General features: G+C 43.5%; 1 protein-coding gene across 4 annotated transcripts in view; it reads right to left on the bottom strand.

The window, feature by feature from the left end:
• The window catches only part of ndst3 (N-deacetylase/N-sulfotransferase (heparan glucosaminyl) 3), a 1,004,816-nt gene that overhangs the window by 6,474 nt on the left and 975,604 nt on the right, over positions 1–22,738 (bottom strand). For all 4 annotated transcript variants that reach the window (XM_078543131.1, XM_078543140.1, XM_078543148.1 and 1 more), the window contains 4 exons: positions 21,463–21,637; positions 21,191–21,361; positions 18,317–18,426; positions 6,909–7,011 (listed from right to left, as the gene is read on the bottom strand). In XM_078543131.1, coding sequence (XP_078399257.1) covers positions 6,909–7,011; positions 18,317–18,426; positions 21,191–21,361; positions 21,463–21,637 — 559 coding nt within the window. The remainder of the gene's footprint in view (positions 1–6,908; positions 7,012–18,316; positions 18,427–21,190; positions 21,362–21,462; positions 21,638–22,738) is intronic.

Genomic DNA, 22,738 nt, shown 5'->3' with positions numbered 1-22,738 from the left:
CAGATCTCAAAAAGGAGAGTATGGCAGATACAGTTTTGCAGCAACAAATTTCTTACAATGTATAGATATAAACATGTGCTAAAACATGTTTCACAATTTTCTGCTGTTTCAAAGTCAGCTCCTGGTATGGCCAGACATGCTAAAATTGGGCATTTTGAAAGCCGCAGATATATTCAGTACTCAGAGGGTAGATTTTCTGAGTCCTCATATGTGTAATATGGATTGAAATAACTCAAATAACAATGTAATTGATCAATTTTCAGCTGCATATTATGACTACAATTATGTCTGTTATGCTCTGAGATAGTAAATAAGGCATGATATATTAAGTCAGATTGGCTACGATTGCACTTGCTAACTTGATCTTTGTGTGAACCTAAGGGTTAAGTGAGTGGAATATAGTAATGGTCAATCCAAACAAACAGTTAAACAGAAATGCAGAAATCTTGTGTCATGTACGAGCTGCATTTTAAGGATAGGATATAGGCAATAAATTGACCTAAAGCCTGTGCTTATAAAAAGTCAGGTAAACTTTATCTTTGGTTTTACAGCTAACCTAACTTAGGGGTTGTGTTTACTTTATCCCTCATTTTGTTAATTTAGTTTAATTGTTTGACTCTGAAAGAGTTAAAAAGTCAGGTAAGGGGGTTGTCCTTATTGCAAACATTCTAATGGTTATCAAAACACTTGCAGGAAGAACCTCATTAAGGGAATCTTGAAACTTCTTCTGACCTCATTGGTTATCATTGTGGTCAGGGGAGTGAGGGCCCTTGAAACAGTGTGAAGATATACCTGGGTGATGCTTATCAACCATGTGGAATGCTAGGCCTCTTTGGGAGTCCTGTAACGGTCAAAAAAGGCATTTTGAAACAGATCATAGATACTTTGTCAATCAGGGGTCACATTATCTTTGATCACTAACAGAGCTGATCATGAAGGGAGTAACCAATTCCTGATCGCCACAGATTTTGAACATATGTACAGAGAGGTATAAGAAAGGCGTACCTTCCTTTGTTCCTCACTGTATAGCCAAACGTTGACTATTGTGTCAGAAATTACATCTTTTCCCCTGGGTGTCTGATCATCGCTCCAGGTGTGAACCAGGACCAGAGGGACCAGCTGGGCTAGGTAAGATGAAAGCTTGTGAGTATCATTCAGGGGACATGTAACCTTTTAGGTTCCTGGTTGATTTAAAGCAGAAAGCTGGAGGGGGAGTGCCATTTTTTCTGTGATTGTGTTAAAGGCAGGAGGCCTGGCTGAAAGAGTCCAGTTTTTCTGTGGGTTAAAATAAAAAGATTGAAGGGCAAGGCTGGGGACTGTGAGGTAGATTCAGCTTTGTGGATATCATCCAGATAACTGGATATGTAAACTTTTGATCTCAAAGTTTAAAGACCAGCTGTGGATTGGAAGGATTCAGCTTCTGTGGGGTATTTATAAAATGAGGACACAACTGAATTGAAAGAAATCAGTTTGTAAATTTTGATAGGTCCTGCATGGTGTTATTCGTCAGGTTGTCAGCTATCAGTGTGCTATTCATATCCTTGTGATCTTGAAACATTGTTCAATAAAATTAGTTTGAGAATTTTATGATCCTATACCTTTTGAGATTATTGTTATTTATTTTATTCAAGTCCAAATCCTCGTAACAGTTCAAGTATTACAGAGTTTGGCACCCGAATAGGGACCTGCAAAATAAATAATGGAAGGCTGAAGTATAGATGGTGTGGTCATGAAGTCCGTTACGTGGAAAGTGGCTCAGAGGAATGAGGAGTGTGGAAAGAATAAGCTCAAAGAGAGAGATTGGCAGAGGGATAGAGTAAGCTATGAGAAAGTGAGAGGAAGGTGGTGTGTCGTGAACCTGAGTTTAGTGAAGCAGTGTTTGGATATTGGGGAATTGATGCCAGCAGTGAAAAGGTGTCTAGACAGAAGTCAGAGGAAAAAGAAATTAAAATAATCACTGGAAAATTGTACAGATATGTCCTGTCCACAAAAAGCATGACAAATCCAACCTGGCCAATTACTGTCCCATCAGTCTACTCTTGATCAACAGCAAAGAAATGGAAGGTACTGTTGACAATGCTATCAAGTGCTGCTTACTCTGCCACAATCTGGTCACTGACATTCAGTTTAGGGTCTGCCAGGCCACCCAGCTCATGATCTCATTATAGCCTTGGTCTAAACATGGATAAAAGAAATGAACTCAAGAGGTGAGATGAGAGTGACTGCCCTTGACATCAAGGCAGCATTTGACCAGAGTGTGGCATCAAAGGGCCCTAGCAAAGCTCAAGTCAATGGAAATCCGGTGTGGGGAAAATACTCCACTGGTTGGAGTCATACCTGGTACAAAGGAATATGGTTGTGGTTGTTGGAGGTCTACCTCTTAGTCCTGGGACATCACTGCAGGAGTTCCTCAGGGTAGTGTCCTAGGCCCAACCATCTTCAGCTGCTTCATCAATGACCTTCCCTCCATCAAGGGATCAGAAGTGGGGATGTTCGTTGATGATTACACAATGTTCAGCACCATCGCAACTCTTCAGGTACTGAAGCATTCCGTGTCCATATGCAGCAAGACCTGGACAACATTCAGGCTTCGGCTGATAAGTGGCAAGTGCTAGGCAATGACAATCTCCAACAAAAGAGAATCCAATCATTGCTCCATGACATTCAATGGCATTACCATCACTGAATCCCCCACTATCAACATTCCAGAGTTTACCATTGACCAGAAACTGAACTGGACCAGCCATGTAAAACTGTAGCTACAATAGCAGGTCAAAGGCTAGGAATTCTGCGGTGAATAACTCACCTCCTCACTCCCCAAACTCACTCCTCCTCACTCACCATCTGCAAGGCTTAAGTCAGGAGTGTGATGGAATACTTTCCACTTGCCTGGATGAGCGCAGCTCTAACAACATTCTAGAAGCTTGACACATTCCAGGACAAAGCAAATGCTTGACTGGCACCCCATATACCATCTTAAACATTCACTGCCTCTGCCACCGAAGAACAGTGACAGTGGTGTGTACCATCTACATGATGCACCACACTACTCACCAAGGCTCCTTCGACAGCACCTCCCAAACCACTACCTCCACCATCTAGAAGGACAAGGGCAGCAGATGCATGGGAACACCACCACCTGCAAGTTGCCCTCAAAGCTATACAACATCTTGATTTGGGACTATTTCGCTGTTCCTTCACTGTCACTGGGTAGGGATTGGCAAAAGAAATGCTGGCCTAGCCTGTGACTCCAACATCCCGTGAAAGAATAAAAAAACTTTGTGTTTATAACTCATTATGAGTTTGTATTTCGAGGGTGCAGGGAAATTTGAAAGTGTGAATGTTATTATTGAGTGTGCCTACGGAAATAAAGTAAAACTTCAAGTTATAAGGCTGAAGTTGTGATTACTGGTCAAGGTCACAATTCGAGTATATTATGATAAACACGTGGGGATTTTAATCCAGATACAAATTTACACATGAGAACAGAGTAGTTTTTAAACGTTTGATTGTGTAAGTTGGGTTTTGAGATGTTTGAGGTGATTATGATTAATCCTGAGTTGGTTTGATCTTGGGTGAGAATTTTTTTTTCGAAAGTTAGAACAATTGAAGTTAATGTTCTGAAAGTTGGGCAAATTTGAGAAAAAGAATTTGGAAAAAAGTCTTTCTTTGTCCAGAAGAAAACAGTTTAAACTGGTTCACTGGTATCCGTGGAATGTTTTCGTTTCTTGGTTAAAACAAGGGAGACGTGGGAGAAAGAGAGGTGATGATGTCATCATGTCAATCAGAGAGGTTTGCTCTGCCCCTTTTTAAACTAGCTGAGAAGATAACCTTCTCTGCTAGCAGCTTAGCTCACCACACAAATTTTCATTCAGCAAGCTAAAAGCTTGGGCATTATATTGTATATATTGGGCATTATATTATATTATTATTATGTTATACATATTGGGCATTAGGAAATTTTAAGTTTCTGAATTGTCAGGCATGTATGGTCAAATTAACCTATTCCGCCCCAAGCAGAATGGACTTTTTGTGTTTTTTCTTTGTTTATAGCTAACTGCAGGTACAGTATGTTTTACAGCAGCTTCAAGAATTTATCTGCAGACTTTTAATGGCACAGCATCATATGGACTGAAGGCTTTGCCTTTTAAAATAAATTGCCCCTAACTCATTTATAAGGTCTGGTATAAACACACTAACCCATTGGTATCAGGTATTTCAAAACAACCAAGTCTGGGACCAGTAAGTTGGAATCGATGAATTCAATTCTGATGAGTTGGCATTGAACATTTTTTGGAAAATTTACTAGAAATTTAAAGGGCTTTTTTTTAAAAAAAGAAACAGTCTAGGTGGTTTATGGGAATATTATGAGATAAAGGACTACATATTATTGGTAGGGGGGTGGGTGGTGTGGACGGCTCATTTCCACTCCCCTTCCCCCCCCATCCCAGGAAGCAAAGTTGGTGGGAAGCCGACTCTCTACGCTAACACTGCACCCCTCCCTCCTCCAGACATAACACGCTGCGGGCGCACTAAATTGTTTGATAGTGGACTTCCACCCCTCATGGATTGGATGGCAGCTCCAGCAGTCCTAGCAGCGCCAAGAGTGCATTTGTGGCCACTGCCAGGACTGCGCCAAGAAGGCGGCCCTATAGATCCTGGCGTAAGTCCGAGGTATTTGGCGGAGAGGGTTTGGCCAGCTTAGGGAAGGTTCAGGGGGGAGGGTGGGATGGGAGGGGTACTGGGATTTGGAGAGAAGGCGGGTAGGAGGTAAGGGGAGGTACTATCTTAGGGGGGACTGCCTCCCCCCCCCACCATGTGTAAAGGACAACCCCCAAAGATAGCAGCCCTCCTTCCTTCCTGCCCTTTAAAAAACTTACTAACAAAAATTGTCTACCCACTCCTGCCCAGCTGCCCACGCCAACTATATGATGGCATGAGCAGCGTATTAACAAGCTCAATTGACCCTTGAATAGTTATTTAAATATGGCAGGTGGGCTTTCGATTTTGGTGCCTTCCCACCTACTCTGTTGGGGGGTGAGATCGGAGGTGGGCAGGAAGGTGGCAGGGTTGGAACCCGCCCTTTTTTATGTGCCCCCAGCCCCTGCTGAAAACACGCCCGTCAGGGGCATGTAAAATCCAGCCCAAAGTTTCTTTTAGGGAAAAAAAAACTAAACACGTCTGTCAGCCCTACAATACTGTTATTCAAATTTGAAATAATTTTGAAGAAAGTATCAGTGACTTTGTAGACTACTCTTAAGTAAAAAGTGTCATCTAAAATAAGGAACAAACAACTAGAATATGTCAATGCCTGGAATCAAATGGGAATATTTGATTTCTGTTTGGAAATAGATGGGAACAGTGTTTTGGATGGTAAAGCTACTGGAGGAGAGCAAGGGAACTGGAAGGATAGAAGACGCATTACACAATTAATTGTGTTTTGATAAGGGCTTGCATAATTTGTGATGTTTCTAGAAGAAATGCAGTTTGGTTTCTGGTCAAAAGGAGAATGGGAGTAGATGGGGGATTCCATTTTTGTAACATAGTATGCCTCCCCATCCAATGAGGTTGGGGGTGGGTTTACCATATGATGAGTCAGCATGAGATGTTGTATTAAGTTTAATGAGAATTCTGGGAAAGAAACAATAGCAGTGGATGAGGATGGATTATTAGTTTGTATGAGAGTCCAGGCCCCAGGGTGGGTACCACGAGGTTTGAAAACTGTATTAAATACTGGGAAGTCACTTGTAAATAGTTCAGATTAGCTAATTTAGGCCAGTCGATAAAAACTGTTAGAAATAGATTAAGGGAAATAATATACAAAGTGAGTGATACAGAACAGGGAGAATTAGAGGAAGATGGGGCTATGGGCTGTTTATTCACAACATGTGGTGGGAGAATTGGAAAGACATCTTCATCAAATGAATGAGACTGTGAAAGAAGCAAAATGTTTCTGTGGAAGCTGCTGAAAATGATGTATGTGTAATGTATGGTTTTTGGTTGGTGGAATAGGTCCAAGAACACTTTCAGAAAATTTCAGCAGGAAAATTACCCTCTTGGATAACTGACAAATATCTCAGGGATATGTCTATCTACCAACTTACCATTAATGCTTTCAAGATCAGGGGACTTACTAGCATAGGTATCCCCAGTGAAACATGAGTCTTATCTGGGAAATATTGATACAAATTTAATATAATTGATTCTGTACCATCCTACTTTGAGGGAGAAGGAGAAGTCCAAGCCCCATCTCAGAACTGAGAACATCAGCAGAGTAGGTCAGGGTCATTTGTCATGATATGACCAACACCCAAAGTATGTGCCACAAGTAGATGGGATTACTTGGCTAGCCTCGACCTAAATGTATGTGTTCCGGGAGGGGAATGCCTTTGTCTGCTTGTTTGACATAACTAAAAGTGTGGCCTCAGGTGTGGGTTCACCTGGGATAGGGAGGGACCCAACTGCATCTGATGGTAAACAAAGGAAAACATTGCATATTCCTGCATGAACTTGTATGCATTCAGCATACAAGATGAGGAGGTGAATATTGTGTCACAACCATACATCGGGAATACCAGCATGGGAACCTGACCTATCCCATTAATGACAGGACATTATGATTTACCCCGGCGCTACCTGTTAGACTGGCCACTGTCCAATAAAATTAGTTTGAGAATTTTATAATCCTACAGCTGTGCCAGTGTCAAGCGTTACACATGTTTTGGTCTGCTGCCTATGATTTTCAGAAGTGCATTTGAGGCACGCGAGATATCTCACGGTGTGAAAGGACTTAGAAAATCTTCCTGTGCAGTTTCCTGGGATTCCCAGGGGTCTGTGATGTAAATCAAGAAAGCATTGCATTACATTTGTATTAGGATTAGGCTGCTGTTTTTATTAAACAGTAATACCTCTAAATCCATCGCTGGATACCTTCTGCCTTTGCTTTTCCCCAAACACTTTGTCTTCCCTCCTTCAAGCAACTGGCACCAGAAGCCCTTCTGAGGATCAAACCTGAAATTCATAAGACACCCTCTCAACCATTTGTGACTAACATTAGCTACATTTATAGAATCCCTCCAGGGATTATTCTTACACTAAAAGCTAATGGGAAAGAAAAAGCAAATAAATCTGCTTTGGCACAGCAGGCAATTGCATCAAATCCTCAGTTAGAGTATCTTATTACTCCTTATTTCATACTCATATTTCATATTTATCTTAGCAATAACAGGAAGAAAATATATGACAAAATCAGCTTAGGAAATGCCTTGTCCATAAAGTTTATTTAGCTGTTTAAAAGGGAGCAGAGTTCAGTGTAATGGGTTTAATCTCCAGGCATTTTATTGGTTAACTACTACTGTATCATAATCCAAGACTTGAAGATATGCAGTTCTTATTCAGGGCAAGCTAATGCCAGTATTGTAATGATGAATCTTGTAGAAGTGAAGGAATGGCAGTAAACATGGACTGCTTTCCTATGGATGAACCCTCTCCATGGACCTTTAATTCTTATTGTAATGTTTCTGTGATAAATTACTACTAATCATTAATTTGAGTTTTTCAATACATTTTCCTCCCTTCAAATTTGCCCTTCAAACTTTCTCATCTCTTTTTCAAATTTTTAGACTATTATTCCAATAGCTGGCTTAGAATTTATTTTATAATATTTATGTAACAAAATAATAATGTAATTATTACATTACAACAGAAGTTTTGAAGTTTTTTTATAATTATGTGACACTTGGATTTACTGCATGAAGCCTTTAGGACCATAAGTGTACTGGAATCTTCTTTGGTTCTACTATTACTGACCACCATTGACCCTGTCATATTTCCTGACATCGATCTTTTTTGAAATGATATTTCTTAGTAGTGCTCCTGTGACGCAAAGAGCAACATCTGCCAATAGGATAGAGTGAATTGACTTTACCATGATTGATTACACTCACCAGGGTGGACCATTTAGTTATTAAATGTTCTCTGACAGCTCTAGCAATGCTGAATGCTGGTCTCAATAAGGCCACGCATTGCTAACGAGGTAATGGGAGAAGATGTAACCCACGATATCGATATATCATCGCTGCCTTATTTGAATATGACGGCGTGTTTTGAGGCAGCTAATTTCAACAACTGATGTCATTTCTGGTGGAAAATCCCAGAATTGTCCAGCACCAGCAGGGAGCTGGTGTAATGGCTCACTCACCAATTTTCCACACCTGTTTGAAGGTTGCCCAAAATAGGGTGATTATTCTTTAGAAAATCTTGCCGATAAACCTGAAATCAATGGTCCTATTAAATAACTCTCCTTTAGACAAAGATTTTCTCTGCTTGAATGCATCCCTGAGGCCCAGTTTCATTGGCTAAAAGCCAGAGGGGTCCGAAGATTGTAACTATGTTGAAAGCAGTACATTGTGATGAGCAGCTTGAGGGACTTAGCTGGTGTTGAGGCTCCATTAGCATCATTTGGATGGAGTAATTGTTGATGTGTACGCCTTTCAAGCAAGCAATTTCATTAATCAGTGATGGGGAACTAAGCCAGATTCAGTAGGCTAGTCTCAATGTGTGAGATGTAAGTCCTGCTCTTTCAATGTCTGCAAAGCCAAGGCTGTACCTGGACAAAGAGTGGGCAAACCTGTACTAATATCAAGGAAGACTGGCCTTGCCAAACTTTGCAAGGTTAGTTAGTATTTTTTTTCATTTTAATATGTTGCCAGTGCGCAGGATAAAGAGATATGGAAAGGCCACTGTGAGCCTTGGAACAGAGCCCACATGATGATGATGATGAATTTGATGATGATACACCCTGTGTATGAAAAATCGGTGAAGTGAATCTGCCAGCACTTCCATGGGGAGTGTACACATATGGGATGGGGTGGGGGGGAAACAGAATTCTGGCAGGTTGATCACCATTGAAGAGGATCAAATTTTTCGTTCTACTGCAAGTTCTGCTTGTTGGATAAAAACTGTTACAAATATAGGCAAAGTAGCCTGGAGGAGGTGTGTGTATCAAATGTCTGGAAGTGGGAATACGGGGAAAATTTTCCAGTGACTTCAAAAGAAGGGCTGTAGATTCAAAGGAGGCAGTTCCTGAATTAGAGAATGATTTAAACAAAATGCAAGTGGTTCAAAGAACTGCAGATTAAATTTAATGTCAAAGAGTGTAAAGTGTGGCACGCAGGAAAAAAATGAGTCACATACATACTTCATGATTGGTGTTGAAACAGCTAAATATGATGCCGAAGAGACCTGGGGGTCTTAGACAACTCAATGTTTAACATGTCCAGTCAATTCAGGCAGCAATTAGGCTCTAAGAGAATTGGGGAACGGGCAGGAAAGTGGATTTGAGATCTTACTGAATAGTGGAGCAGCTTGCGGGGGCATATAGCCTACCCCTGCTCCTATTTTTTATAGTTCTTATAGCAATCAAAAGATCAATTGAAATATCGAACTACAGAGACAAGTCAGAGAAAGAGGTGATCAAACTGTGTGGTGCTTGGATCACAATGCACTTTGAGTACAATGTCTATTTCTGGTCACCAGGAACTGAGGGAGATTGTGAAGCATTGACAGCGCAGAGAAGAAACCATAAGGCTAATTAGTTGTGTTAGAGGTCTGAGTTCTGAGAAAAGACTAGAGAGCTATGGTCCTGGAAATTTGGCTGTGCAGCACCTGTTTTGCAGATGTTGCGTTTCTCCTAAACATCCAGTATGGCGGGAAGGAAGTGCATACTGATTGCCAGTTGGAATTTCATCTCCCGCTATACTAGTGTATGCCAGAAAATCAGTGTCCATGGCCATGTCTTCTCACTGCTTCTCCTACTAAGAGAGTGTTTTAGATGTGAACCTAGGAAGATGAGGCATTTTGTGTATCAAAGCATCACCAAGGGGAAGTACAGCAGTAGCCATTAGAGGGACATGCTGTTTGATACAGTCAATGAGACATGGGGCCTATACCCTGGCATCACTCTGGCACTGGAATTCTCTACCCCAGAGGGCTGTGGAAGCTTCATCATTCAGCATGTTCAGGACATAAAATTGATAGATTTCTGGATGCTAATGATATCACAAGATATGGGGTGGGTGGGGGGGGTGTGTGGAAATGGTGTAAGAGGTAGATGAGCAGCCATGAATGGCCTACTCCTTTTCATATTTTCCTGGTGCCTGAATTTTAGGCTTGTCGGGTGAGCATGGTCGGCAGGACTGTAGGCGGACATGAAATCTGCTCCCACCTGTGATCGGCTTCCGACAGCGATTTCATGCTGGCTGACCAATTAGCTGCCAGCCAGTGTGAAACACGTGCTGAAAGATGCTCAGTATTGCCGGGGAGGGCACCAGGACAATGAAGGTGCAGGCGGGTGGGTTTGAAAGGAGCTTCCTGAAGGCTGATAATCATTGTGGAACTCCTTCAAGGGAGCTGCTGAGATTTTCCAAGGGTCAGACTATTGCTTTGTGATCCTGTGCTGTAAAGTGTGGCCGGAATATGTCTTTTGCACCTGGAACCCATGCCAGGTGGGACAGAATGGCTGGAGCCAGTCGACTCCCCCGCTTTTTGGGTGAGTGCCTGCCATTTCTACTGGAGGTTATGAGTGCATGTTGGGAGATATTGTGTGCCGTGCCACACTTAACTAAGAAGACAGGGACAGAGGGGGCAGACATGATGTAGTCTGAAGGACCTGGATGCAGTGCATGTTCAATGACTGCTGTATTTTGCCAGGGTGAGTACTGATTCCAGATGTAACCATGGAGAGATGTGTTTGTGTGCGAAAGCAGTTGTTGGGGCTCACGGGTGTGAAATTCCAAGCTAAAATTGGCACATTTTCCTGTGCCGATAAAGACTGCATGTGAGTGGACAGGATGGCTGGCATGTGAGTAAGGGTGATATGCGGCAATATGATGGACAGCCGAACCTGTGTCTTTGGTGTGTTCTGACATGCAGAGGCAGGACTAATGAAAGCACTTTTGTCCCTGTAGGAGAAAAGGAGTCACAATGCACAGGAGCGAGGATGACCGGGTGGGGGTGTCCCTAATCTGTTGTTGCTAAATCAGGTGGTGCAGCAGGTCCTGGGATGGCTGGTGAACGTGGAGCCAGGTCCACTGGTCGTGGAGAGGCAGGGGTCTCAGAGGAGGGTAAGAGTCCAGTGGATAAGGAAGAGATTGGACGAAGGTATGAGAGATGTAGGGCAGTGGTTGTAAGACTGACAGGTGAAGTCCACTAATCCCCATTGCTCATTCATTCAGAAGTCTTTGCTCAGCCAGACGTCCAATCTGAGAAGCTATCAGACTGCATGCACTCTCTGCTGCTCGAGACTTACATATTTTTCTTGTCCTTCAGATGAAATCCTCTAGAGCGCAGAAGGACTCCAAAGACCCTCCCTGGACATCAGCGGATGATCTACAGCCAGATGCACCTGCGACACATTCTCCCTCTGCACCATGCACCAGCGCAGATACAGGCACATCATCAGGCTTAAGCGTTTTGGATCAGATGGTAGTGTACACTGGGGAAGGTACATCACATTTGCTTGGGGAGCTGGTGGAGCCAGAGTCCCCAGGGCGCTGACAGTTAAGGATTGCTGGAGACCAGGACAATGCAGAGCCCGAGGCAGCTGATAAGCCTCTGCAGCCGTCTATTAGGCAGCAAATGCTGGATGTCCAGTGGGATGTACATGAAGATCTGGCAGAGATCCCTGAGGGTCTGCATGCCATGGTCTCTGTGTTGGTCCTTATGTCCATATGAGCGTAAGTGCCGCTTTAGCCCAGAGCTCTGAATGAACAGCATCCTCCACAGAGTGAGTGGCGACTCTCATACAGCGACAGCTCCAGGAACTCAATCAGTGGTTTCTGGGGTTGCATTCAGACCTGTGAGCTCACACACTGGTAGTGGCCTCAGCAGGTCACAGCCAATGTGAGAGATGGATGAGGCATTTAGTGACTCTGCTTGCTGCCTGTACATTTATGGTGAGTAGGGAGGTTTAAACCAACCTCATGCTGCGGACGACCTGCAGCTTCATGCATCTGGGGCTTCCTCTCAGGGTGCTCCGGATGATGGCAGGAACTCCTCTACCCCTCTGCCAATGAGCGTTGCGTCTGAGGACACCGCAACGGCTGAGGAATGCCCAACCATCGCGTAGGACTCTCCCGCACAGCCAGAGCCCACAAGGTCCCGACGACTAGAGGACGCCCACCAAAGTCATCAAGGCCGATGGAGTATCAGTAAGCAGCTTTCCTCCAATGCAGCTGCCACAAGGGGGAAGCACCTCGATGTAGCACTCACAGGCGGAAATTTAAGTCAGTATGATCAGATAAGGGGTTTCAAGGGTGAATCATTTTTCACTGACACGTGTGTAATGGTGTTTATATATCTTACACTTTACTCTTAAAATGTGAGATCCTGCCCAACAGTCTTAGTGTGCTTCATGCAATTATTCTGGAGGAGACCTGGGAATTGTGTGTAATACATAGACTGGGCTGCAAAGTTTATTTCAGAGGGAGGCACATGAGTGGGGGGTGACAGGAGGGCCTCATCAGCACCAAGCAGTAAGGTCTTGCTATCATTTGGACTCCTGGCTTTGGAGTCTTAATTGAAAGTCCTCTGAATCAGGGCCTCCCTGGTCTCCCTGCCCCCATAAACATGCTGCATCTGCTCCTCACCCTGGGGTTGAATAGAGTCCTCCTCAGAATCAGCATTGGGTTCATCGTCTGCAGCCTCTGCAACAGCATCGATGTCTTCATTCTCCAAAGGGTTCAGCAGCCCCCCCCCGCCCCCCCCCCCCCACCGGAGAGAGGCGGATTGCGTAGGGCACAGCAGACTACTACGATAAGGGAGATACATTCTAGGTCATATTGCAGTGATCCCCCTGAGTGGTCCAAGCAGTGGAACCTCATTTTGAGTAGGCCTTTTGTCCTCTCAATGATTGCCCTTGTGGAGGCGTGACTGCGGTTGTCTCTGTCCTCAGCAGGCCTCCTTGGTTGTCTTAGCAGGGCATCAGCCACCTTTTTAGCAGTTGGCCTTTGTCTCCAGTAGCCAGCCATCAAATTGTGCTGATGCAATGAAGAGCCTTGACACCTGGGAGTGGCACAGGAGGTAGGCATCATGGCAGCTTCCAGGAAACCTGGCACAAAACTGTAGGATCTCATTCTTGTGATCACACACAGTCTGGATGTTTAGAAAGTGGAAGCGCTTTTTATTCACAAAGGCACCTGGCTCCCCTGCTGAAGCCTTGATGGGTACATGTGTGCAGTCAATGGCTCCCTGAATTCAGGGAAATTCTGCTATTGCAGCGAGTCCACTTGCTCGCTGTGCCTGGCTGTCCTCTTCTGTCCTGAAGTAAATGAAAATGTTGACCCTTTGGAACAATGCACCTGTGATCAACTTGATGCAGCTGTGTGCAGCAGATTGCAGGACTCCGCAAAGATCTCCCACTGACCCTTGGCTTGATCCTGAGGCATAGAAGTTCAGGTCCACTGTCACCTTCAGAACCACTGGCATTGGGGTGGCCATCTACACAGTTGGAGGTCTTTTCAGGGCTGATCATCTCACAGATAGAGGTAACTGTTTCCCTGGAGAAGCAGAGCCTTCTTCAGCACTGAACCTCTGTCATGTCCAGGTAGCATGCTCACTGCCTGTACACTCTGCCTGCTGGGTATTGGCACCTTCTCTGACCCTTCTGTGCTGCAAAGCTTGCTGGCCGTCCACCTCCTCTGATTGCACCTCTCGGTCCATAGGACAGACTCTGGGATGGTACCTTCAGGCAACTTCTGGCCTGGAAGTCCTTCCAGCTAAAAACAGAATCCCCACATTAGACCCAATGGTTGCACAGGTTTCAGCACTGATGGGGCCTTTCCACAAAAAGCCTCTGCAAATGTTTAACTCTCCTCATGTTATCCAAATCATCCAAAATGTTGCAAAATGATCTATAATCCACCAACAAACAACTCACTTCAAAACTCCTAACCCCTCACCTATCTAACATCTTCTGGGCCTTTTATCCCACTTTGGATGTAGAATGAATGAAAAACGTGAAGGCCGCCCGGCCGATTGGCCTGTGCGTCCAACGTAAAAGTGCACGGGCCACTCGAAATTGCAATGAATTGAGGTTTTAATGGCCTTAGTCGGCCCTTTAATTGTTGGTGGCTGCGCTTCTGATTTCCACGTGTGCCCACCAACCAATATATCATGAAGCGGCACGATGACATCAGGAAGCCCCCCCGACATCATCACGGCCCATTTCACAAAGCATTGGGCCTGACACGCACCTGCACAGCAAAATTAAATTCTGGCCCATGTTCCTACCCTCTTATTGGGGGATACCACTCATGTTGCTACTGCATTGAAGCAACATGAAATAGCTGTTCGCAACAGGCAGAGTACTGACCATACTCAGTCAGCTTGTGCTTGCAAAACTCAGAACATAGGGCAGAAATTACCCCCCCCCCCAATCGGGGGGGCTTGTGCGGGGGCGGGGGTGGGCGCGAACCCGATTGGCGCCCCCGATCAGGCCACACCGCCATTTTACGTGGGCGGGCCAATTAAGGCCCGCCCAGCATAACATGCACCCGGAAGCGCTGAGCGCTCCCTGTGTGGGCGGGGGGGATTCCCTGAGTTGGGGCCTGTGCTCTTTTGTGCATGCGTGTTACATGAGCTGGGACATGTCAATGAATTTTTATAAATTTTTTTATTTAATTAATAAACCCTTCGTGAAACCTCATCTCGCCCGTGGATGAGATTTTATGAAAAATGTGAAGGCCGCCTGGGCTCTTCGCCTGCCCGTCAACCTTAAGGTTGCATGGGCAACATTCTTAATTACTTTAATTACTTTCTTGATGGCCTTAATAGGCCTTTGACAGTTCAGTGGGTGCGCAAGTCGGCTGCACGTCTGCCGAACTGACAACCTAACTAACGCGCAGTGACGTCAGGACGCCTGCCCGACGTCACCGCGCATCATTTTATGCGTCGGCGAGTGGGCCCTGCACCGACCCAAAAATTCTTCTTATAGTATCCAACATTAGATGTGATTCCATGATTAGACAGCACTTTCTGAATGATCCCAAGCGTGCCAAGAATTACAACAACAAATAATTTAAGATTATCAGTCAGGCTCGCAACGTGACTCACTTACACTAGAAGTTACATGTATTCATGTGCAGTGATCTGTCCTCTCTAAACAGAGAGTATGTCCAGGCATTCTTCTTTATATGATTGAACAAAAGCATGGAGGGCAACGGTTCTGTGGTGCATACCCCATGACAATGCTTCAATCAATTTGCCTTATTTGAATTGAAAAAAAAGCTTGGGGGAATAACTGTTCCCTGGTGTATTCTCCATGGCAATGTCTCAACCAATCAGAGTCCACTTGCCAACCAATCAGAACCATTTGTTCTTGCAGTATAATTAGTTGTTCTCTTTGAAATTTGATATTCTTACATCTGTCCTACCGGGTACAAGATGAAAAACTTTAACAACATGTCTCTTTTTTCAGCTATAGCATATTACAGTTTGGGTGCATTATTTCTCCTTTGCAAGGAGTTTTGTTAAAAGGCTATGAAACATATCAATCAATGTTAGGGTAGTGTAAGATGGCAATTAAGGTAACAAGAAGAAATGAACAGTCTGTTAACGCTGTGGTGACCTAGGCGAAGAGTTGTTTTTGTGTGAAAGTTATATGCAGATCTTCATGGAGTAAGTGGTGTAGGTCAGCAGCAGCCTTTCTAGTGAAATCAAATGGGTGAAGATAGGGGCCCTCTAACATGCTCAACTAGGATACACAGGGTATACAGCCAAACAGGCCATTCAACCCAAGAAGTCCATGCTGGTGTTAATGCTCCACTTGTGCCTCCACCCATCTTCCCTCACATCCCCCATCACCTTCTATTCCCTTCTCTCTCATATGCCAGACTAGCTTCTGCTTAAATGCATCCATATTATTTACTTCAACCACTCTCTATGGTTACAGGTTCTACATACTTACCACTCCTTGGGTAAAGAATTCCCTATTGGATTTCTTGGTGGCTATCATATATTGATGGCCTCTAGTTGTGCTCTTCCCCATTCTCTGAGGAAACATTCTCTCTGTATCCATTCTATCAAAACCTTTCCTAATTTTAAAGACCCCTATTAGATTTATTAGGAATGCTGATGTTTTCAATTACAGATCCTGCAGTATAATTGGTGTGGTCATCACACTTCAGGTGCACGCCTCTATTTTTTGTACTTCATGAGCAAGTCTTCACGCACAACAGACTTGTGAGCAAAGTTAGAGCTCATGTAATAAAAGGGACAGTAGTAACATGGATACAAAATTGGTTGAGCGATAGGAAACAGAGAGTAGTGGTGAATGGTTGTTTTTCAGACTGGAGGAAAGTTTATAGTGGAGTTCCCCATGGGTCGATGTTAGGACCCCTGATCTTACTGATATATAGTATATGACATACACACTCGACCTTTAGCGCGGGAAGTCTTGAACCTGAGCCAACACGAACATTGCCACTGCACCCGACCTTCAGCGCAGGATGTCTCTGACCTGAGCCAACACGAAACCAGCTGACAACTCCCCACCTTTAGCGTGGGAAGTGTAATTATCTGTCTGCACTGTTTACCTTTCGATTTTTGGCTGCACTGTTTACCTTGCGAACTCTCCCCTACAAGCTGAATTGCAGATGGCGCCAGGGGTGAGAACTTATTACTGATACCCTGTATTTATTATTCAGTGGTACATCTTACTTTTCTAGCCATTTTACTTACTTTGGACTATAGCTAGCCTAATTCGGACATTGTAATCTAAGTAAGCCTAGGCCTCTATGCGGTATCTGAAAACTGAAATTATCTGGATTCCGAAATGCGATCAGCCCTGAGGGTTTCGGATAAAGGATACTTGACCTGTCTATGTATTGATCTAGGCTTTGGTGTACAGGGCACAATTTCAAGATTTGTGGATGACATGAAACTTGGAAGTATTGTGAATTGTGAGGAAGATAGCGTTAGACCTTCAAAAGGACATGGACAGACTTGTGGAATGGGCGGACAAGTGGCAGATGAAATTTAATGCAGTGAAGTGTGAAGTGATTCATTTTGGTAGGAAGAACGTGGAGAGGCAAAATAAAATGCATAGTACAATTCTAAAGGGGGTGCAGGAGCAGAGGAACTTGGGGGTATATGTGCACAAATCATTGAAGATGACATCAAGATGGCTTGAAAGCATGATTAATAAAGCTTATGGGACCCAGTTCTTTGTAAATAGGGGCATAGAGTATAAAAGCAAGCAAGTTATGATAAACCTGTATAAAACTCTGGTTTGGCCTTAACTGAAGTACTGCGCCCAGTTCTGGACATCACACTTTTAGAAGGATGTGAAGGCATATGCAGAAAAAGTTTATGAGAATGGTTCCAGGGAAGAGGAACTTCAGTTGTTTAGTGACTACTGTTCCCATTTGTGGAAGGATGGAGAAACAGAGGGCACAAATTTAAGGCAGTCGGCAAAAGGAGCAATGGTGACATGAGAGTTTTTTACACTGCAAGTGGATAGGATCTGCAATATACTGCCCAAGAGTGTGGTGGAGGCAGTTTCAATCATGGTATTCAGAAGGGAATTGGATCATTATGTGAAAAGGGAAAAATTGCAGGAAATAGGGAAAAGGAGGGGAGTGGTATGAGGCGAATTGTTCTTGCAGAGAGCTGGCACACACACGACGGGCTGAAAGGCCTCCTTCTGTGCTGTAACCATTCTATGATTCTAAATTGGGAATACCGGAGGTCCCCAAAAGAAAGTCCCATTCTCTGCAATTTGTTTGCTGTAACTTCAATTACAAAATGTCAAGTAACTACGTCAGGATAACTTTTGAAAAATGGTCTTATAGAGTGAAAGAAACCACTGCAAAGAGACAAAAGGTAGTTCAAGGTCAACGCTTGCTGAACAAAAAAAACACGCCAACATTAGTCTGAACATTTGTTATAGAAACTTAGCTTTAAGAATCTAATTTCAGCCAGGCAGGCCCATGGACTAGTCACACAATTATTTTTTTTATGGGTGAGGCATTACTTCTGGAGGGGAATGGGGAAGCTTGCCTTGGGAGCGTGATTTTTTTTTCCCGAACATGGGACCCAATGATAAAGTTAAAATTATACATCTTTTTGCTGCCATTTTACTATGCTGCAGAATGCAGTTCACTGAGAATTGGGTGATTGGACCTGCACCCCTGATTTTGATATGCACATTCATCATTGTCATGGCAGTGGAGTCCTGTGCAAAATCAGAACTACAGTACAAGAGTAACATTTTACCCCATCACTAAAGTTATATACATATAAATATATATAAACTTACGTGAGGGCCTGAGAATAATTGTAGTACTGGGAAACTCCAAGGAATTTCTGCACACCATCTATTACTGCAGCAGGGTCAGTCCTCAGCTTGTGCCCATCTATAATGTGTAACTAAAACCAGTTTCAGTCAGATAATGTTTCTGGACAATCAATCATTCAAATACAAACACAAGTTCAAAGTAAGAACATAAATAAAATATAACTATCAACATCTGTCTGGTTGTCATTTGGCAACATACTGATTTAGATGACTGTTTCACACTTGTGGTGAGGGGGAAGTGATACAGTGTGGCTATAAGACATGAGCTGATTTGCTATCTTAGGTTAGACTTCACTTGGCAGGCAGTAGTGAATTTACTGCCACCAGTTTGACAGAGAAAAAAAAATCAGCTGCTCTCAAATGCACAACCTTTACCAGATGGCCAGGAATAGCTAACTTCAATTTGTTAATTCCTGAGCAGCAGACATGATTTGATGTTGCAACTGTGTGTGGACTGGCAAAAAAATAGGCCTGGCTGTCCAAAAGTTATAATTAATTCTGGTGTAACTTTTTAATTGCTTCATAATAATTGGTAAAAGGACTTGAAAGCTACTAAGGTGACAAGTGCATTGTTTCCTTGCCAAGTACAGTTATATTGCATGTTTTCCATTGATGTAAAACAGGCTTTGCTTCCCAAGGCAAAAATTGAAACTTGATTGCAGCCAAACCCAGTAGCAAAAGGCAGGCGTGAGAAGATGTTGCCATGACACTTCATACCAGGTGCAGGGGTGGGAGGCAAAGTTTTCAAATTTTACAATCAAAACTTATAAAATACTAAGGGGATCCACCAGATTAACCTGAACCTTTTTTAAACTTCAAGACAGCACTTTCTCAATATCAGGAAGATCACAGGTTTGTGAGCAGAGCTCCACTTGAGCACACATGGCTAGTGGTCTGATTTCCTTGATTGGAGAGTGGCGCGATTATGTAAGTACACATCCTTGCTTGGCCTTCTTTTGCACCAGCTATCAAAATCATACAGGTGTAAATTCCTCCCTGTTTTGTAACTTGTGCGATAAAGAGGGTGAGATTCATTGCAAGTTCTCCACATACCGAAGCATAAGATCAACATCAATTTGTCCTGCCTCTCTTAGTACAGACAAAGGAAAGGGTCAAGTAGTGTGACATTGTGAATGCTGATTGCTCCTTTATAGGTGAGCTCAACTTCTTTCTCAGTCTGCAATGGTAACTTCCCCAGTAGTACTTATTAGTGAGACAGAATTCTTAAGAGGTAGCTCTCAAAACTAGGATGAATGCCAGTGACTCTAAGGTAAGTGCTGAAAGAAAGGGGTGAAGTGGTAATGGGGGAGGGGCCAACTGTGTGTTTTGTAGAGTTGGAGATGTACCACAGTACCTCCTGGCTGCAGAGGAACATTTCTTCAAATGTTTTTTTCCCCCCCTTAGGCCTTTTGGAGGTGCTTTTTCCTTAGGCAACAGAGGCCTAAGTTCTGTTCTGCTCATCACAAGCCAATTTGATAGATGGGGTTGAGAACAGCTGGTAGGCCCCTTTTTTGCAGATGTAAGGGACCCAACACCTGTTTTAGGTGGTCACCAGGAACATCTGAAAAATGGCTTGAACCAATATATTTGAGCCTTGGGCCACAGAACATTGGTGGCCAAAATTAGACTTTGTGCACCATTTTACACCCATAAAGAAGGAATAATTAACAATTTCTACCCACATATATTAGCCAGGATACATAACCAGAGCAAATCGTTTGCAAGAACAGATACTGCCTGGCAGTCAGCAGAAATAAAGGCCTCAATATTAACCCCCAACCATGGACCAATGAGGATCGGAGGGGTCTAAGGAGTTAAACACAGGAAGTGTGTTCTGAACACTTTGCAAAACCACACTCGCCCGCTACCTGTTTTTATGGGGGTAGATATTAGGGCATCCAAGTATCCCATCCTGGAGAGGCAGGACAGCCAATATACTCCTCCCAGTCCTCGAGGAAGCCTTTGATCTCCTCCAGCCCTGGTTGCCAGCCTTGCCCATCCCCCCCGCCCCCCCCTTCCTGATTGTTGATCTCCCTCCCTAAAAAGATCATAGACTCTCCCCCTACCCAATCGCAGCCTCTGTCTCCCATTCTGATTGTAGGATCTTTGCCCCTCCCAATTGCCAGGGTGTCTGTCCAAGGCTCCTCAGCTGCGACCTCCTGCCACTGACATTCCTTCCCACCTGTAGGTCAGGCTGCCTGGCAGGAACAAAAAATTTAATAATGAGGTTTGGCTAACTCTGCCTCCCAGGTAACGCCAGTTTCTCCTGCTGTTTCTGGCCTCCTTGCACCTTCCCTTATGTCCTGTAAATATTGAAACCATAGACTCCACAATATAGTAAAAAGTCCCAGTTCTTATTCTGAGTCTAGAAGATGTATTACTCTGAGGCTGCATAGAAAAATCTACTGCAAATTCCTTACATAGGTGAAGGCAGTGGTATCGCAAGTTGTCACGTGTTTGACTCTCAAGCAGAAAATCATATGGTTGGGTTCTAGGGCTGCCTGTTACTCAACATGCATACTTCCCATCAGTTCTCAGATGGTGCGCTCGGTATAGTTCTACCAAGGAGGCTGGGAAAGCAATGGGGATAAGGAAAAATGATCCTCATTCAGACTGCTTTTAATCATACTTTGTACTTAAATAAACATGGGGCTTTTTGGATGGGCATCATAAGCACTTTTGTGGTCTAACTGTCACATCCTTCCTGACAGCCAGGAGAATACAGGATACCGCAAGGAAATTGAAAACTACTTTGCTGAATAAAATATTATTTGGATATATATAATATATCACATGCAATTAAAACAGCTGCTTCTTGCCTGTTTAAGTGCTCACCTGTCTAGTTGGGTAGTATGTTAGCCACCTTTCGATATGAGCTGCATACCAGCCAGGCACCAGACACCGATTATGAAGGGCCCTAAGCTCAGGAACAGCCCGCCGACCTGCTGTGATCACCTCATAAAAACTATACCGAAGAGCAGCAGGATCTTCATGCGCTCGCTGGTGCTGCGGACATCAGAAGAAATGGAAAATTCAAAAGTGTTCTTGTATTAGTTAAAGAGAGGGAGTTAAACATAAGCCCAAGGAAGCAGAATAGTCATGGTTACCTGGTACCAGGAGTAGGCCCGATCTGAAGGGTTGATGAGAATGGTGATTATTTTCACCTTTGGTAAGAGGGCTGCAGCTCGCTTCGGAGCATCCTCAGAGTGAAAGTAATTTGCACTTTTCTCAAACAAAAAGTCTGTGGTCACATTGGAAGGGATAGGGAAAAAATTCATGTACCTACGAAATTAGGAGTAAATTTTCATTATTTTGAAAGCATAATCTAGAAGATGCAACACAGCAGGCTAGAACTGCAATGCTTTGTCCTGAAATCGCTAAGCCAATAAGTTCTTTAATCTCTACTGTGCCAATTGGTTAGCTGAACTGCCCACCCTTCATCATATCCAGAAATGTTGTATAAAGAAAAGGAAGACTTGAATTTATATAGTGCTTTTCATGACCAGTGGGCATCTCAAAGTACTTTACATTCTATATTACTTTTGAAGTGCAGTCACTGTTATAAGGTAGGAAATGGGAAAGGCAGGGGAAGTATTAAAATAAATATAAAAATATGCATGTATCTTCTTTAAGGTTTTGGGCATAATATGATTGTTCTTGAATGGACTAATGGTTCTTCAACTGGTTGGAAAAACTACATTTAAAAATTACTTCTGTCAATTGCAAGTCTGATTTCAAATGATTGAGAATTTAGCATAAAATTTTGGTGACAACAGCGAGGAGGAAGCTGAGTACCCAGTGATTAAACTCCAAAGAGGAGTAAAGTGAGGATGGCGTTCTAATAAGGAAGGTAAAATTATAATAAAAGCAAAATACTGCAGATGCTGGAACTCTAGAACAAAAACAAAAATACCTGGAAAAACTCAGCAGGTCTGACAGCATCTGCGGAGAGAGATACAGTTAACGTTTCGAGTCCGAATGACTCTTCATCAGATCTAAAATTATAAAGGTAAAATTATAGTTGTTTGCTCAATAAATGCCTGTATGAATGGTAATGTACTCTGAGGATAATGTAATCCTGAATTTCCTTGGGAACATAGGCACAGAGCCAGGGTTTGTCAGCTGAGCTGCAGCCTAAGGAAAGAAAATTGGAGTGGGACCCAGATATGCTGGATCCCAATCCATACAGCCAGTTCCTGATGTAGACCTGGAGTGAGTGAGAACTCTGTCCGTCCCATCTATGTCCATCCCATCCATATCCTATTACATCAGAGGAGGTGGAGTCAAGGGATGGAACATCCCTCACCACAAATGTCCTTAGTTCTGGAATTAGTCCCTGATTTATCACTGGAGGTTCTCCTGTTTTGATCTTGAGGCACACCT

The sequence above is a fragment of the Cetorhinus maximus genome, chromosome 1, assembly GCF_964194155.1.
Source record: "Cetorhinus maximus chromosome 1, sCetMax3.hap1.1, whole genome shotgun sequence".
NCBI classification, from domain to species: Eukaryota; Metazoa; Chordata; class Chondrichthyes; order Lamniformes; family Cetorhinidae; genus Cetorhinus; species Cetorhinus maximus.
This window is presented reverse-complemented; position numbering and strand designations above follow the sequence as displayed.